Source organism: Phodopus roborovskii, unplaced genomic scaffold, assembly GCF_943737965.1.
Source record: "Phodopus roborovskii unplaced genomic scaffold, PHOROB, whole genome shotgun sequence".
NCBI lineage: Eukaryota > Metazoa > Chordata > Mammalia > Rodentia > Cricetidae > Phodopus > Phodopus roborovskii.
Window position 1 is genome coordinate 6021332 of NW_026125546.1, and position 18903 is coordinate 6040234.

The 18903-nt window shown below is 42.0% G+C and overlaps 1 protein-coding gene across 1 annotated transcript in view; it reads left to right on the forward strand.

Annotated features, from left to right (window-relative positions):
- Positions 1-18903, forward strand: part of Cdk6 (cyclin dependent kinase 6) — a 183047-nt gene that overhangs the window by 89227 nt on the left and 74917 nt on the right. The window contains exon 4 of the mRNA XM_051177186.1: positions 895-1062. Coding sequence (XP_051033143.1) covers positions 895-1062 — 168 coding nt within the window. The remainder of the gene's footprint in view (positions 1-894; positions 1063-18903) is intronic.

The following is an 18903-nucleotide window of genomic DNA, read 5'->3' on the forward strand; positions in this document are numbered from 1 at the left end:
TTTTTTTTCATTGTTCTGTTCCATTTTTGGTTTTGAATTCGTGCTCTAAACCTAACTAAATGGAGTGAGCAGGGACCATGCTATAGCCTGGATGCTCTGCTGTCAAAATATTTTCTGCCAGACAATCCCACTAGATTTGAATTTAGCCTTGCTTGGCTATTGGGGGTACAACAGAACTCAGTCATATTTATTTATTTTGTCAATGATCTGTAGTTCAATTCCTGGTAGATTTATTATTCCATCTGAAAGCTCTTGATTACAGTGTACATTGCTGTTGGCATTCTGGCCTTACACACTCCCACTGGAATGTTCTAGTAAGTTTTGCTTTCAGCAGTCTAGGACTTCTCTAGCCTACAGCTGCCTAGAAATCATTCCCAATCACATGAGCAGGTTTATCACAGCAACAATCTTGACCTATGAAATATGGTGATTCACTTCAGTGTTGTGGGTTAGACAAATTGGGTTGCTAAACAGAAAAAAACGTAGAAACATGCTTGACACATAGTGACAGTTTAGGAATAAGCACTATGAAAATAACTATTTTGAAAATAATAAGCGTTTTTGCCATATATTGACTGTTGAAATAGCTTAATAAATAAAAGCATATGAAGTAAAAATGAATTCTTCTTAGTTCACTTTCTATGACCTCTCCCTAGCATTAACCAGCAGTGCCTTCCAGAATGTTTCTTGTACTATAGAAAACTATTTTTAAGCTACTCTTTCACTAATGAAATACAAGTTGGAAGTTCAGTATTTTACTGTGTTCTGGAAGTGTGAAGAGTACTGGGCGTGTGAAGAGTCGTCTCACGTGTCTGCTGGGAATTCAGTGTCTGTTACAGCTCTTGAACTGCATGGAGCATCTATTGACTTTTGTCTGTCTGTTATTTCCTTTAGGACATGATGTTTCAACTTCTTCGAGGTCTGGACTTTCTTCATTCTCACCGAGTAGTGCATCGTGACCTAAAACCACAGAACATCCTGGTGACCAGCAGTGGGCAAATCAAACTGGCTGACTTTGGCCTTGCCCGCATCTATAGTTTTCAGATGGCCCTTACCTCAGTGGTGAGTAAGGGCACTGCCCATTCCTTAAACTTAGTTTCCCTGTTTTAAATGGCAAAGCGCCCCCCTTACTGTCTGTGAATGGGATGTCTTTACAGTTGTTAGCAGTCAGTAAAGGGAAAGTGCCTTGCCTACTGCGGGTACAGTCTGGCTGGGTTTGTTGCGGAAATAGCCTGTTGGCATCTCAGCCACTTGAAAGGAGTCAGTTACAAGTTTCTAAATGCTTTTTGCTGTAACTTGTGTTACATAGATTTACATGGATTTACATACATACATCACTATCTTTGCATAGATAGTGATGCACGTGGCATGGGGTCTGGGTAGAGAAGGTAGGAGGAAAGTCAGCTGGCTTGAGAAACAGCCACACTGCCTGCCCATGTAGGATCAAGCAGTTCTCTGAAGCTGTGATGCCACCAGGAAAGAGCGAAAATAAGTTGACAGTGAACTTGAGTGACCTCTGAATGATGTATGAGTAGCCCTACCCAGCCTGGTGCAGGCTTCATGTGGGCCAGAGTCAAGAGAACCCAGGGCCTTGTTTTGGCAAAGGACTTAAGCTTTGGGGCCATAACAATCCTTCCTTTAGTTAGCTCTGTTCCTCTGTATAGCTCATCTTTTTGAATTCTACATCCAGGCTCTAAGAAGAGCACCCCAGTAGTTAGTACTAATAACCCTTTCCTTTGAAAACCCTGTTTAGCATGAGTAGATAGAAAGAGCTAGGCAGTGTTCCTTCATTGTGTTACTAGCAGGGCTGGAGATAGGCAGAGAATAAAGGTGTATTAGTGCTGCCCTCGGACACATTGAATTAAAACTCTGGACAAAGAGCCTATCTTCAGCCTCGCCTCCAAGAGGCTCTGAAACCAGAACCTGGTCTGGTTGGTGCCGTCCTTGAGAAATGTAACGTGGCATTGCTGGCCATTATTGTGAGGGGACTGAGGCAGCTCCTTTTGCTCCTGATGGCTGATATTCCAGACAGAACAACCAACAACCACCTCCCTGAGTTCCTGCAGCATCCCATGCAATGTGAAGCCCACAAGTGCAAACCCTGGAGAGAAGTAACTTGGCCAGGAAGAGCCACCCACTAGAGAAAGGTTTCTACTTCCTTCTCTTTTCCCCACTCCACCAAACACAAACCCCACAGTCTGTAAGCCCCCTTCCATTCCCAGCCCTGGATCCTTCCCCAAGGCATCGGGGTTTCTCTGGAGCAGTCTTTGAATACATTATACTCTGTCTGGGAAGAGACCCTACCTGTTGCCTCTTCGCCCTGTGTTGGCCGCCCTGTGTTTGCAAATGCCTTAGAGAAGACCCAAGCAGTTACTTAAAGGACAGGCCTCAGCATTGGGTGGAGGGAAGCAAGCCTTTCTGTACCGACACCAGAAAGGGCTGCGTCTGTGTGCTTCCCCAGTGGGAAGGGTGAGGTAGGCTTTGGCTTCCTTAGGAAATTACTCTCCTTGTTTTTGGGGGGCCCTGGGGAGAAGCTTGAATAGGCTTTGTGATTGAGGGAACCCTTGGGGAGCAGATGAAGGAACTAGTCCTTGGGCACATTCATTGGGGGGAAGGATGAGCCAAGCCAGCAGGACACTTCACCTTAATCCCCCTCAGCTGGCCCTAAGAACTGTAAATAAGGAGAGAAAACCCAGCTGGGCTTTGATTTTGTTGTTGAATATGAAGAATGGTAACTCACCATGTAACTAGCATCAGTTGACACCACCCATTCTTGCTGAAAGTTGGTATGTCTAAACAGGAAAATACAGACTAATTATTTCATATCCCGAGAAAAAGGGTAATAGCAAATATAGATCTATGATTATCTGATATCTATTTTGTATTGTCTATTCTGTATTCACTATAGTGACATAATAAAAAGTGTTAGCAACTGGGAATGAAATCGTTCTAAAGAATGATATTTGGAATTTAATGTCAGTATTAACAGGTATTTTTTTTAATTAGGGTGCTGCATTTTAAAAATTTCCCACTGTTAGTATTTTTTCTGCTTTCAGGGAAAAATACAAAAATACACATAATAAAACGATGCTTTGATTTCACATACACATAAAAATAGAATCGCTGTCTTTCAAACTGATTGGTATGCTGTTTTTAGTATTTTTTTTAATAGGCTGCATTCTACTGCCTAGAAATACCCATTTTACAATAGGTTATGTCACAGAGGGAAAAGGAAAGCCACCTACTGTGCAGAGTGGCAAAGGATTTGCAAGTTTCCTAGCCTGAGAACACTATCCTAACTGCTGTGAAAACTGTGAATGTGTAGCTTATTTACAAGGCTCATTCACACATCTTAGACCCCCCCCCCCCCCCCCGCAGAAACCGGCTGTCCTTTCCTTAGTGTTAGCAGCATAACACTCTTTTTAAAACCTGCATGCACAAGGCAGCCTAAAGAGGGAGTCAGATCCCTCAGAGCTGTTATTTGTGGGACACCTGGATTGTTTTATGTGGGTACTGGGGGGTCCAAACGCCAGTCATTCTGATTGCTCAGCAATCACCACTAACCCCTGAGCCTTTGACCAGCCCCTGAGGAAATAGCTTTCGTATTTTCTGCCCCTTTGATAGTTATTTGGGGCTCCTATTTACAAAAGTGAGTTATTTAAAGAGAAATACTCACTCTTGTTCCACCTGGATGTTTTCATGGGCATTTATGAAATACTTCTTAATGAATAAGTTAATAAATGCCAGCATGTAGATGCATGCGTTTTGAGTCATAAGAAACATAGAAGAATTGCTTATATGTTAATGATTTCAGTATCTCTCATCTCTCCCCTCTAGTACTACACTGAAGGGCTTAGTAAAACCTTCGAATGCCCAAGTTCATTTTGTGCCAAGGTGTTGAGTGTTGACTGAGTCACTGGCAAGAATTTCTGTGCAAAAGAATGAAAGTTACTTGCCATTGTTTGCTGTGTTAAGACTAAAAGACAGATTGAACTGGGGTCCACAGATACCTGAGATCTTAAATTTACAGTCATCCTCTTTGCTGACTTAATCACCTGGATGAATCAAAGTTCTATCCTGAACAGAAAACGTAGGGTGATACAGGAATGTGTGATTATTGTACTTCTACTTATGTAAGGACATTATTGTGTTAACTCATTGTGTTTTGATGTTAGCAAGCTTTAAAAGAGGTTTTGTATCTTCAAACATAGTTAACATCTTCTAAGTAAAAGAATAGGAGAATCATTAGGCAGTTTTTATTATTTTCTTCACCTGTCAATGTTTTTAATCCTTATTTTACATACCAATCTAAGTTCCCTCTCTCTCCCATCCTCCCATGCTCTCCCTGACTCCTCCCTCCCATCCCATTCCCCACCCACTCCACAGGGAGGGTGAGGCCTTCCAGCACCTGTCTATGTTTATACATAAAGTCATGCATGAATTTTTTTTGCGTGTCATTAACAATAGCTTGTATTCTTGAGGTCTTTGTAAAAACTTTGCAACGTTTTAACGTGTAATCTTCCTCCAAACCTCTTTTTCTGTATCCATCCTTATCTTCAGTATTAAAGATGTTAATAGCCTCAAAACTTTTTACCCACATAGAAATCACCAAAGACAATAATAAACCTAGTAAGGCTGTTAGAGAGACATAGAAAATACAAGGAAAAGAAAAACACTTGGGGATTTTTAATGGCAGTAATATGAGTCTAAATATTGTATTACTTAAGACCATTTACTTAATACTGTGAGTCTGACCACCTTTTGAACTGTTTATACTTTCTCAGGCCAGCGCTTCTCTCTCTCTCTCTCTCTCTCTCTCTCTCTCTCTCTCTCTCTTTCTCTCTCTCTCTGTGTGTGTGTGTGTGTTTTAAATTGGGAAACAAATCTGAATATAGCAGTCACACAAGGGAATTTATCATTAGGGAACGAGGAAAGGAGGGGTCCTGATGGCCCATGCCTTTAATCCTAGCACTCTGGAGGCAGAGACAGATGGATCTCTATGAGTTTGAGAGCAGCCTGGTCTACAAAGCTAGTTCCAGGACAGCTAGGACTATTAACACAGAGAAACCCTGTCTCGAAACCAAAACCAAAAAAGAACAAGAAACTGAGGAAAATTCAATGAGGAGTAGGTTAGAGTTCTGTGGGTTTTCCCACGCTGGAGTCTGAGAGGTCTACACCATTCACCTGTGCTAGAATGTGGGGTGTTCACAAGGGTCAGCAACATCCTCCTTCCAGAAGCTGTCTGGATGCAGGTCCTTTGGAGGTGTGTATGCATCAAATCATCTGTTCATTGCAGGACACCGAGTTGGCACGCTCAAGGGACAAAGTGAAGTAGGACCAGAGGTTGAACAACAGTGTCGTCTTTTACACAAGGAAACAAGTTCTTTATTTTGGTTTCTTCTCCGCGCATGCTGTATTTCCTTCTTTATTTTGGTTTCTTCTCCGTGCATCCTGTATTTCCTTCTTTATTTTGGTTTCTTTTCCGTGCATCCTGTATTATTTCCTATGGAGACCTGGCAGAGCTTGTGCCTCGACTCTGCAACTGAGTTGCCCCCACAGAAGCCTGCAGAGGCTGCCAGTGCATACTGAATGGATCAAACCAAGAGGGTAACATGAGTGTCATGGAAAAACCCCAAAGTCCTGTTGCCTCAGCACTGGCAGAAAAAGTTCAGGACACGCCCCTAGAGCAGGAAAGGTTCCTGTAGCTCCCTCCCTTCTCGACATCTTGCCTTGACACAACCAGGTCTGTTTTGTTAAAACTTCCAGTTGCCAATGCATATTTCATACCTAACAATGGAGTGTTTGTGGCGGTTTCGTTTTCACTTTCGCCAGCAAGGGAAGTGGAACACAATGGGGCCAGTGCAGAGCTGGGAACAGGACACGTTTTCTTTAGGATTCCCAGGGCTGCATACGTGGAAGCTGCCAGAGCCAAAACAAACACGAAAACCCATCCAGATCTGCCCCCTCCCCGTTGCTCATTCTCAGTGTCAATAAGATGCTTCTGAGTTGCTGTCTGATCCTTTAGCCCTGCCTTACACTAACAGCAAACATTGATGACCACTGTGTGAGTTTCTCCCATGTAGAAAGAGGATGAATTCTGCACTATACAGAAAACTGCTGTAGGTGGGTGTGCATCTGTGTGGGTATCTAATTACACCAGCCCAGTTTGCGAGGTGAATCAAATGACTGTTCTCCTTGTCCATAAAAGATAGGCATTCATTTGGCTCACCTAAGGCTAGCTCCTTCCGAAGTGTGACTGTTGTAAATTAGTTCTGGACAAAAACAGTGGGAACTGTAATGCGCCTGCCTGGGGGATGCTTAACTCAGAGAAAGGACTGGATGTTTTTCGCAAGTTCTACACATTCAGCCAGTGCGCCCCATCCAGGTATGCTGTACATCGAGTCTGATCGTCTCCTAGCTTTTACATTTTGTCATAAATATTCCATATGATGTCATCCGAATCTCAGAAGCCTGAAATCAGACTTCAGTGTAAAGACAGCACGTGTGTTGAAGTTGATGAGACCAAATGCTTTAATGAAGTGGTTTCCCAGGGCTCTGGAAGACGGCAGATATTCTTGTCTTTTACTGTTAACATTGTTTGAGAATGTACTTTACATGCAATGTCAAGAAATGATCTGAAACCTTATGTAATAGGGCAGTTTCACCTCCTAAACTTGCCTGGCCCAAAGGCATTATTTCCATACCCAGACTATGAGGCACAGTCCTTGAAATTGAATGTAAAACAATGTTTCTATAACTAGGATTTTTGTGTCCTCTTTAATTCTTTGGATGTGTGAACGTCTTGGCTTCATCTGTCCCAACCACCATGTAAAGCAGGGGGAGGTAGCCATATCTTCATTGTGTCTGGGTTTTAATAATCTCATAGTGTAAGCCAAGATGTTACTGAAACTTTGTAGCATTGGCTTATCTGTTTTTATTCATTCAATTCAAACTGTGCATGGGGTGAACAAATGAATGAGGCCTCATGATTCTCCGGTGCCTAAGTAATGAAGTCCCAACTCCATGGCTTGTGTACGTTTGTTTACAGACTATCCCCAACCTGCTTTTCTCTCTTCTCATCGCCAGCCTTGGGCATCTGTGTGTATCACTAATTACCTAGTATCACTAAATGTTTCATTATTCTTTGAACTTGCTTCACAACTCCCCATTTTTACAGATACATTGGTGCACACATATCTAACTCCTCCTACTCTACAGCCTGTGCCATTGCATTGAATGTCTGTCTGGGTCTGTCAGATGTTTGTCCTTCCTGTGCATTTTTGTTTTATGTATGCTGTACCTTTATTTAAAGATTAAGCGGTCTTGGGCTCTTTGGAGAAGCCATCTCAAGAACAACTGACAATGCCTCTTTTGTCATCAGGTATTTTACTTATTTCATTTGGGCACTTGAGAATATTAGAGAAACATTTCTGTTTACCCCTCTCGGTCTGTACCGGTCTCTCCAAAAGTTAAGGTCAATTTTCTACATGAATATACTGTAATACAGGCTTTTCGGCCTAATTTTGACTTAATTGCCATTGTCCCTATTCTGTATCTCAGTGACACTCGTGTGTGGTGGAGCCTACCATTTTACTACCCCTGATTTGTGCCCCTTTAGCTTTAGGGTTTGAAGTGCAAGGTGAGTGGTACTGCTGGGCCTAGCGTCTGCAAGGGTGCTGGTGATTTTTACATCCCTCATAAATATGAAGGTTAAGCTTGACAGTTGGCCGTGGAGGAATAATCTGCCTCTGTGTCTTGGGGAAACATCCAAATGGAGGAAGGGGAAAGTGTAGGAGCATTTACTTTAGTGCTGCTCACATGTTTATTCTGAAGGCTTGGCAGAGTCTAAAAATGGGGCTGTAAATTTAACAGCTCAACCATAAAAACCCCAAAATAAGGAATAAGAAGTTCTGCGTCTTCTAGGCTTGAGTACTAATATAAAATTGCAGATTTATCATCTTCTGCCATTTGATTTTTGTTTTTAATTTCTGAAACCCCTTCCTTTTCTTCTTTCCCACTTGTTTTGATTAATGACATTGTAAAGGTTAACCCTGCTCTGACATGTGTGGATGTGTTTTGATTAATTGCATCGTAAAGGTTACCCGTGCTCTGAAATTATGTGGGCGTGTTTTGAGAGTGCTTGGTGGATAGACTTCAGTTGGTAAAGTTCATGGTTGCATTAAATACTGTGTGCACCTTGTGAAGGCTGGGTGGTTTCTGTGAGGTAGGGACTGCACATGGTATCCGTTCTTGTGGGAAAATATGCTCCAGTGGCTTACTGGCACTGGGTTTGGAATGTGGCATTTAAAAGTACCTTTTTACAGTGGGAAAGAATCCTGTCAAGAATAAACAGTCTGACCTTGTTAAATGGGCCAAAGTCTGTCTGTAATCTAGTTCCAGAAAACTAGCTTTTACTAGTTTAGAGAAAGCAGATTGAGGGTGGGGGGGATGTACAACTGGAACCTTTGTAAAGAAAAGAAAAAGTTGCTATCGAGAAGTGAAGTGGATTCCTAAACAATGATCTGCACTTGTACTCCTGAAAACGTCGTCACCTGACTATAAAACACCACTTCTGCAGAGTGGATGGAAGATCCGGACTTCAGTTGGACAGAAAGTATATTTTCTTTTTCCTGGAAAGACAGGACCGGCTTCCAGAAGGGAACCGTGGGAGCAGTCATGCAGTATGGACCACTGTGGGAAAACGTCAACCCTGAGTACACACTGAAGTTCAAATTGTCAGTGGCTCCCCAGTGCCCACAAGATTATGCCCCCTGTGTTCTCCCTAAACCCGCCCCCATAGCCTGTGATCTGCCCATCTCAAAATAAGATTGATGTCCCCGGGCTGTTACACATCGTTTGACCTCTCTGAAGCCTACCTGACTCCCCAGGACCAGTCGGTGTGACTTTAGATTTTCCTATGATGTGACTGCTCTTGTGGTATTATTCCCATCTATTTGGCTTTTGTCCCCCGTTTCGTTAACATTGTGAAATACATTTCAGCACCCAAGGTACTGCACAAGTCCGTGGTGGTTGCTCAGTGAGTGTTTGTAGAACCTGTGATGAAATAAGAGGTTTGTGTGGTGTATAGAGGAGATGGGGGAGGCTGAGGTTTGGAAAACCGTCCCCTAAACCCTCACTTCCCTGAAAGGCACCCCTCCTGCACCATTACCTGAAGCATCTGAAATTGTTCTGTTACTCTTGTTGCTAAAAATGTAGTATTCATATTTAAACTGTATTACAGAAAATCAGGATTTTCTTCATTTTATGGCTGGCTGGATTATCACAGACCACACTTAAATCTCTGGGAACTACTAATTATATCTATTTCTATGACTAAATGAAAAAAAATTAGTATTAAGTTAGGAGACATTTTAATGGAGTCAGAGTAGAAACAAACTCATGTTGTGCTCTAAACACCATCTTTTAAAATTGACTCCCCAACCCATTGCTAGAGACTGAACCCCAAACCTTACATGCTTGACACCCAGCACATTTGATCCCCCTCCAAACTGCATAACTTTAAGATACATATTTTACCAGTGGGCATATGGCACAGTTATTCAAAATATCTAAAATGTAGGGTCTGGAGAGCTCCACAGCTTTAAAAGCACTGGCTACTCTTCCATAGGATCCCAGTTCTAGCCCCAGCACCCACACCTCTCTGTAACTCTGGTTCCAGGGCATCTAATGCCCTCGTCTGGCCTCCTTAGACAAGGACACACGTGAAGGCAAAACACCCATACAAATCAAATTTAAAAATTAAGGGGAAAAAGTAAGTTTAAAAATGTAAAACCTTCCCTTACGCCTCTATGATTCTATATTATATAAAGTGGCTTTACTTAGTGTCTGGCCACTCTGCTACTCTATGGTTGCATACAGACAGACGCGATGACAGGAAAACCCAGAATTAGCTGTTTCGAACACAGAAATGTTAAGTCCAGGGGAAAGTACAGACTTACGCATTTGCTGTCATTCCTGACTGTGAAATGACCACTGCCATCTTTTACTGACAAGGAGAGAGAGTCTGGATACAGCACAGTGTCCAAGACATTGGCGAGACTGAATAAGCAGTCCACTGAACAGGAGGAGAGGCCCCTTCTAAGTGCCTTCTGGGACCGCCCAGGGATGGCTGCAGGGTCATCTACCTTTTCTCCACCTGTACTCCTGTCACTCTGTAAGGGCTCCTGGGCTGTGTCTTGTAACAAAGTGCTGAATTTGTGTGCCCCGTCACTGCACTCACAGAGCGGCCCACGCTGCTCTCTGTCGCTGCTTTCCAGTGTGCTTTGTGTTCTTTGGTTTTGTTTTAGTTTTTAGATTCACTTATTTTTATTATGTGTATGAGTGTTTTGACTGCATGTCTATGTACCACATGTATGCATTGCCTACAAAAGCCCAAAGAACGTGTCTGATCCCATGGAAATGGGGTTATAGGCAGTTGTGAGCCACCATGTAGATGCTAGGAATTAAACCGTGGTCCTCTGGAAGAGCAGTCAGTGCCTTGAACTGCTGAGTTATCTCTTCAGCCCCTGGGCTTCTGTTTCTGTACTTCAGTTTTTAAAGGTACTAGATGCCATTATTTGATTATAGTTCTTTTCAGAAAAATAAGTCACCAGTTGCATTTTAGACAACTATTAGTTGCTTTAAATATTCGAGACACAGCCTTCATTTCCCAGTAATTTTATCTTTAGAAATGTAATACTGGGAGGCAGTAGCTTAGAAATAACACTATTTGTGTGATACAGTGCACAAAACACAGTGGCTTTTTTTTTCATTCTTCTACATTCTATTTGTAGCATTCGTATAAATGAGCAATTCTACTTCTTAAACGTTTACAGAATAACAAATACAATTTTCCCTGATTAGTGGGCATTAATTTCTTTGTCTTTTGGGGAGGGTCTGGGTTTTTTGGTGGTGGTGGTGGTGGTGGTGGTCGTCGTCGTGGGTTTGGTTTGGTTTGGTTTTTTATTTGAGACAGGGTTTTCTCTGTGTAGCCTTGGCTGTCCTGGAACTCATTCTGTAGACAAAGCTGGCCTTGAACTCAGATCCACCTGCCTGTGCCTCCTAGTCCTGGGACTACAGGTGTGTGTTACCACTGCCTGGCTAGGGCATTAATTTCTTAATCTAGCATTAAGAAGTCTGGAAATAGGTAATTCTACAACTGATGTGATTGGCTCAGTGATGTCATCTTGGCTCTTATAATCAAATTCTTCTGTATTTCAGTTATCGAATTTCCATTACTACAGAGTTCTAAGCAAGATGTAAAGCATTAAGGGACAAAGTGGATTTCACTGCCTTTGCTCAGTAAAGACAGTCCCTTTAGACACTCACTTCAGACCTCCACTTGAGGTTTGTCATCCAGAACCAACATCCTTTTGTATAGCCCAAGTCACACTATAGATAGTGCTTATTGCTAGCTGAATAAAATCAGATTATCCTAGCCAGGTAATGCAGGTGGCTGTTGGGTACATACCAGTGACCAGCCCTTCATTGATCTCAGAGACTCTGCGTGGGTAGAAACTTGTATTATTGCTTCCTCTCCAAGGCACATAGATTATTTGGTGATTTTATAACCCATCGTGTACTTTATTCTGTAAATGTTTCACAGATGTTAAAAGCTTAGGCACCTGCACCAACCAGAGCTGATTTCCTTAGATTCTCCAGTAACCATAGCAGCCAGCAAACATTTTCTGAGTTTTTACAGATGACATGTTCACATTAGACTTCAGCCTAATATTGTATCACATCACATGAATTACTCCTTAAAATTAGTGGTTTTATTAATAGTGACACAATTTGTATCATTGACTTAGTTTCTTAAATTAGTATGAATTGCATATATGAAACACACACACACACACACACACACACACGTGACCTCAGCATATTTTACCCAACCGCATAAATCCTTGTGCATCTAGAAGCAAGTATTGTTTCTTCTTGGATAGTGTAGGAAAACTTGACGAGAGCTGATTTCTGAGCCCCCCAATTCAAAGAGGAGATTGGATGGCAAAGCAAGGGACGAGGTGTATCATAGACACAAAGGGGGCATGTCTGGGAGAGGGTGGCCAAAGCCACCTGTTCTTGTTGTTATGTTCTTACTCTAATAGGGCGTGATGAATGCATTGGTGGAGAGGGTTTGTGTACATTTAAGAAATGGCTAGGGATCTGGAGGGAGTTGGTGAAGTGGGAGTGGATCTGGCCATTTTTCATTATATATGTGTATAGTACATTACATTCTCAAAGAGTAAACGCTTTGAAAAGAAGTTGCTGCCACTGAGACTTTTATGAACGTTGGAATTTTGTTTGGTTTTTGTTTTCTGTTTTTGTTTTGAGACAGGTTCTCAGCTGTGGCTGAGCCTTTGTCCGCCTGGAACTCAGTATATAGATTAGGTGCCCTCAAACTCACGGAGATCTCCCTGTCTCTGCCTTCTAAATGCTGAAATTAAAGGCATGTCTGCCGCACCTGGTATGAAAGTTGTTATGAGACATGTTTGTGTGAAAGGGAGGGGTGCTTGAAGGAAGAAAAAACGTGGAGAGAGCTTGAAATAAAAGAAGGCTGAGGGAGGAGAGAAATAAGAAATGTCCTTTTAAATCAAGTAATCATCTTTGGCCTTATCCTCTTTAAATCATAGTCCCATGGAAACCAAGTTCATGAATGTGATCTTAGTGCTTTCGCTAGCAGTTTGCTGACTGTGAGTAGTAATTCTCCCTGACACCATCAGTATTTCTGTTAAAAAGGGAGCATATTTTATGGGCAAGAGTCTATATAACGTATCTCATTAGTTCCATAGTGTCCTACTGGTTTAGTATTAAGGGGACTATCAGAAAAATTTAAATTTGCAAACAAAGCCTGTGTGTGTGTGTGTGTGTGTGTGTGTGTGTGTGTGTGTGTGTGTGTACACACACGCACGCACGTATGGAGCATAGCTTCCAGAGGGTCACAGGACAGCTTTCAGAGGTGGGGTTTTTCATCCAACATGTGGGTCTCAGGAATCAAACTCAGGTCTTTGGGCTTTCCTGCTGAGCCATCTCAGGGGAAAAGGCTCAGTGCCCCCCCCCCCATATATCCTCCCTCTGCCTGAAGACTTAAATAACTGTTGCTTTAATTTATCAAGCCTAAAGTAACACAATTATGTTGTGTTTAATTAGACAGCTTTCTTTTTTTTTTAATCCCCATAATTCAGTTTTTGCTAAAGTTGACAAATTGTATATGTTACATGTGCTCATTATATGACTAACCCCTAATGAGGGGCTATAACCTAAACAGCCACAAAAGACCGTAATTTACTTTTCATTAGACAACAAACTTCCTTGAGGGATGAGCTGGGACAGCCCATGTTTCATACTCACCACATAGTAATTGGTAGTGAATACATGCTTTTCAGATGTTTGGAGCCATTAGGACAGTAATGTATTCACTGTCATGATGTTCATGTGGCCTTGGTTCAGCTCACACAATGAATTGTTTTATAATAACAGATTCTTTTTTTTAATGTTCCAAGTTTGACATTTGAAAGGCTGACTAGGTAGAGGAAGGTACTGATTATTTTTCAGCACGTTTGTTTGTGTGTGTGTGTTTGTTTGTTTGTATTTCAAGACAGGGTTTCTCTGTATTGCTTTGGAGTCTGTTCCAGTACTCCCTCTGTAGACCAGGCTGGCCTGGAACTCACAGAGATCCACCTGCCTCTGCCTCCTGAGTGCTGGGATTAAAGGCGTGCGCCAGCGCCCAGCGGTTTTCAGCACTGTGAGAGTCATCTTTGCTCGAATCTAGCTGCCTTTGCTTTCACCTCCTCCCTCACTGCTCCTTAAGAAACAGGTTGAAATCCCTGTCACGGTTTGATTCAGGGGCAGAGTATGTTTCCAGCATACGCGGACTTCTGAGTTGTGTTTTGTTTGGTACAAGGCAGGGAAATGGCCATTGCATACCCGATGCTTATAAAAGTATGTTTAGTTTCACCGTTTTCAAGGAGCTGAAAAACCGGACTCAGAGTTTGTATCCCCCCCTTACATATTTGGTGACTGCCTTTGTAACCCACCTCCTGTATACTTGGTGACTGCCACCTTCTCAGGCCAGACGTTAAATTAGGAAGGACTGAGAAGACATCGGGATTTGAAATGCTGTATACTTCATGTTCTTCGTAAGCATTGCGGGAGGGGATACATGTGTGTTCTCTGTCTCATCAGGTATTTGTGAATAAGTACCCTCCCAAGAGCATGTGTCCCTTATTTTCTTTACACATTGACTGTTGATCCTGTTGTAGAATTTCTTCCCTTGCTTCCCTCTTCCTTCTTGGCAACATTGGTATTGAAGCCTTAATTGATCCAAGTGTTCCAGGAATATATTATATTCTCTCTTCTCTCCTGCCATTTTCAACTAGAGACAGAAAGGTCATTTCTGGGGAAAATAAATCTCACTTTGTTGCGGGGCTAGTGCGGTCAGGAAGCAGCTATTAAGTGAAGCATAGCGGGCTACAACAAGCTGAGTGAGTAACCCTAAGTGAATTCTTGGGCCTCTCTGTGTCCTAGGTCTAAGGCCTGTGAAGGTGGAGAAAACAGTGTGTACCTTACAGGGTTGTTGGTGAACAGGTTCGCATGTGAAAAGAAAGCATCCTCCATGCTGTGCTGTGATTGGGCTTTGTGGTGATGGTGTTGCTCTTTGTACCTGCACATGAAGACAGGGAAGGGAATGTGCACAATGAAGCAGCCCATTCTCTCATTTCGCATCCTGTTACTTAGGCAACTGTTTTACACTAGTTTTGCTAACTTACAGAGACGGTTGTTAGTTATTAATTTCTCTCAAAGGGAGAACTTTCTAGTATTCCTAAAACTAATGGATTCAGAGGTGGAAGAAATCTCCCACTCTCCTTACTATCTCTGCAATATTAAAGTCATGGTAGAAATTAGAGTGGATTCTATACACCCTATCTCCTATCTTCTTATAGGGTTAATACTGGATGTGCAAATCCAGACATTTGCAGAGTGTAAAGAAGAGAGTAAGAATAGAGGAACGTGTTATTGTGAACACACTATCAGTACTCAGGAACGTCTTCAGTGTGGCGCGTCACCTGCCTGTCAGTCTTCACTCCTCATTGTCGCCAACTAGGCAAGTCGCTAAAGGCAGTGGTAGGGAAACTGAGTTCCAGCTGCAGCATAACAGTGTTTGATCACCTAGAGAGTTACTCCAAGACTGCCATTTCTGTACTTAGTCTCTGGAAGGGTAGAAGATGGGTGACTGGACAGTAATTTGTTAAATTATTAAAGCAGGAGCTGGGGAGATGGCTCAGTGGCTAAAAAGCCTTTGCTTCCAGACCTTGAGGAGTTTCCAATTCCCAGGACCCACACAAAACCAGGGATACCAAGGAGCTGCTTGTAATCCTGGCACCCGAGAAGCAGCCACATGTCCTCAGGGTAAGCTAGAATAGCCAGAATTGTCAGCCCCTAGGTTCTGTGAGAGGCCCTGCCTCAGTCAAATGGTAAGCCATCTATGAATATACCCAAAGTCAAGCAGGCCTCCACACATGCCTGCATGCTCAAGCATGCGCGCGTGTGCTCGCTCGCTCTCGCTCTCTCTCTCTCTCTCTCTCTCTCTCTCTCTCTCTCTCTCTGCAGTTTAAATGATCATTTTAATCTTAGTGCAATCCTTTCGTGTTCTAGATATGTTCTCTTGAGGATAAGTGGTAATTAATACCCAGAAAGTTTCTCAAATAGATTACAGTCTTCTCTGGTGAATAAAAGACTCACTGTACCATGGCTTAAGAGTTAATGTCACAAATAACATGGACTTTTCCCCCATGGGTCTACTTAAGATGTGTCACATAAGAACTCTTCCAGCTACTAACCATGCAAAGAAATTAGTTGAAAGACATTCCTGAGGCTTTCGGCCCAGCCCTTATGTGACCTGCACTATCTTGTTTTGTTTTACAAAGGCACTCAGGAATGCCCCCATCTACAAAGAAGTTGGTACATAAACTAACAACTCCCTTTTGGTCTTCTAAACTGTGTGTGTGGTATTTCATACAATTGCTTATTTTATTCAACCTTTGATAGCATTTTCTTGGTATTCCTCTTATCTATCCAGTCAGTTTGGTGTTTCTTTTAAAGCACAATTCTGTCTTTGAGAACAGAGCCATGCTCCCTGGCTTTTCTTAGATTCAGGGTAAAGGTGTGGTTTGGCCACATGAGCAATACTGTATAGAAATGAAATTCAGGAGTTTTTAGAACGTAACCAGACTGGGGTCCGGCTTTCCTTGGATATGTCCTAGTCTGAAACCCACAATACTTAAGCTCCTTAATTGATACATTAGTTCTCTAGTTACAGTGTGTGACTTTTTCCTGCCTCGGACCACCAGCCCCCAAATCATGACAGAGACTTATTATCAGTTGTGAATGTGCAGCTGTGTCCTATGCTCTTATAACTTAATGTACCCAGTTTCTCTTTATCTGCATTTTGCCTTGGGGCTTTTTACCTTTTCTTTCTTTCATTCTGTATATTGTCCTACTTTCCTGCTTCCTGCAGGTCTAGCTGGCTAACAGCTGCCTGGCTGGCTGTGCATCTCCCTCTCTTTCTCCCTTGTTCTCTTTTCCCCTTCCCTCCCTCCTTCCCTCCCTCCCCCCTCTCTCTCTGTCTCTCTCTGTGTGTCTCTGTCTCTCTTTGAACCTAAATTTCTCCTAATCTGTCTGCCTGCCAGGCCCACCTATCCCTCTACTTCCTAGCTAGTAGCCATTTAGCTTATTAGACCAGACAGGTGTCTTAGGCAGGCAAGGGGAAACAATTGCAACACACTTTACATAGTTAGTAAAGTAATATTCCACAACATAAACAGATGTAACACATCTTTACTGTGAAAGTAACAGTTCACAACAGTTCTTCTCTTAAATATTGACCGAAGTTCTTTGAGATTGGGAGTTCTGGCTCCTGTTTGCTAAGCATGTGTGTGAAGTGAAACATTGTCAGATGGTTACTTGCTGTTCATAACATCTTATACTCTTCAACTCTTAGTGCTAGAGGGTATTTATTATAGAAGCCATGCAACTGCTTGTTACATGTGTGACTCTTAAGTGCAGAGTATATTCTTGAGATAATAAAGTTCTCATATAAAGAAAAATCAAGGGGGTATGCAGCCAAGACTTTTTACTAATGGGAATGCAAAGAAAGGAAGGAGAGAAAGAGGGAGGGAGGGAGGGAGGTTCCAAAAGGGATGGATACCTGAGATACAAGAGAGTAATGAGTACCTAATTGGATAAATGTCTAAATGAGTTATTAATCACAATAAGTGTAAATGGACAAAGTTACCATTTAAAAAGCAGATATTGTGAAATTAGATTCAAAAAACATTACTGAAAACCATTTTCCTGAAACTGGTCCTCTGCTGATAAGGGATATAAAACTGTTCTGTCTTGAGATTTTGGCATTAACCATGCAATTTAACATATATGTACCATAAAAACTCTGCCATTCCATGTCTGGTTATATGCTTCAGAAAAAATTACTGCAGATGTGCTCTAGGATTCATATTAGAATCCTAGCAGTATTTACAACAGCGCAAAAAAAAATAACAAAAACAAAACAAATGTTCACCTATCAGATGATGAAATTTACTTTGGTTAAAATCACACAGTAGAATTAAAGAAAAGTGAGAATCAAAGGGAATAAACTCTAAACATAAGCAATAATAGACATGAATCTTAGAAACAATACTTAGTGAAATGGTTATAAATCATATGAAGTATTTTTTCAAGTTATATAAACATTGTTTATATTTATGTGGCAAATCTAATGTTATTAAAGCAAATAAGCGAAACAGAAGCATTTAGAATAGTGGCTATCTGTGAAGGCAAAGGGGCAGAGGGATGAGGGAGTCAAATTCATGGTAAAAAAGAAGAAAATGGTAGATTTGGTGTGTGCTGGCTATAACATCAGTAAGTTTTTACACTTACCTCTCTGGACTCTTCTTGACTGATACTCATTTCCCACAAGTTTTGAAAATTTTCTCTATGGTGTTTGCTACTGATATTGAATGAGACCAAAGATGTTAATATGATTGATAACATCTCTCCTCCTTCTCATGGAGGAAAATAGATGATAAACTAGTAGTCAGGTACCTGTATTGTGTTGGCAGATCTGTGGGAGCTGGCTGGCAAGTCTGTTTGGTAGTCTGGGAATGTAAGTGAGGGAGGGCAGATCTCTTTAGAAAGACAAGGTTCAACCAGAGCAGTGTAGGGGAAGGAACAGGGAACTTGGAAGACTTCAAGGCAAGTGAGAATGTGGCCTGTCAGAGAAAAAAAGTAGGAAACTGGGATTGTGGCTGGGGCAGACCCAACAGGAAGGAAGTGGTAATGGCTGATGGCCGAAATATAGAATGTCCAGTCTGCCACGGGAGACCTGGCAGGCTTTCTAAACAAGAAAGTATTCCTTACGAAGGTTTTCACCAAAGCTTTTGGCCCATAATAGAAGCAGAACCTAGGAAAAACAATGGAATCCCCAGGTAGCAATTAGCAAAGAAAGACAGAGCTCAGAGTGTGACTCAGTCAAGAAGAAACTAAGTAATCAAAACAATATCATCTTCAGAAGAGAGAAGCGTAAGTATTGTAGGACATTTAATTATATCCAGATCTTTGTCTTTTCAGATAAAAGGTGTTAAAGTATTTCTTCTGAATTCCTTCCCTCCCTTCCTATACATGTACTTTAAATGATGTGTGTCTCACCACAACCTGTGACAGTGCTTTTTTTAATCCGTAGGATTGAGAATATTTGCTTTGTGCTTTCATAATGTGATTTCTGATGACAGTGGTTGTTGAGAGTGTCAGGCAGGCCTGCAGATCAAGAAGTAGGGCAGCTGGGTATGGGACCAAGAGAATGGACAGGGCTGCATGTAAGCTTCATGCCCACAGGCTCACCTCCAG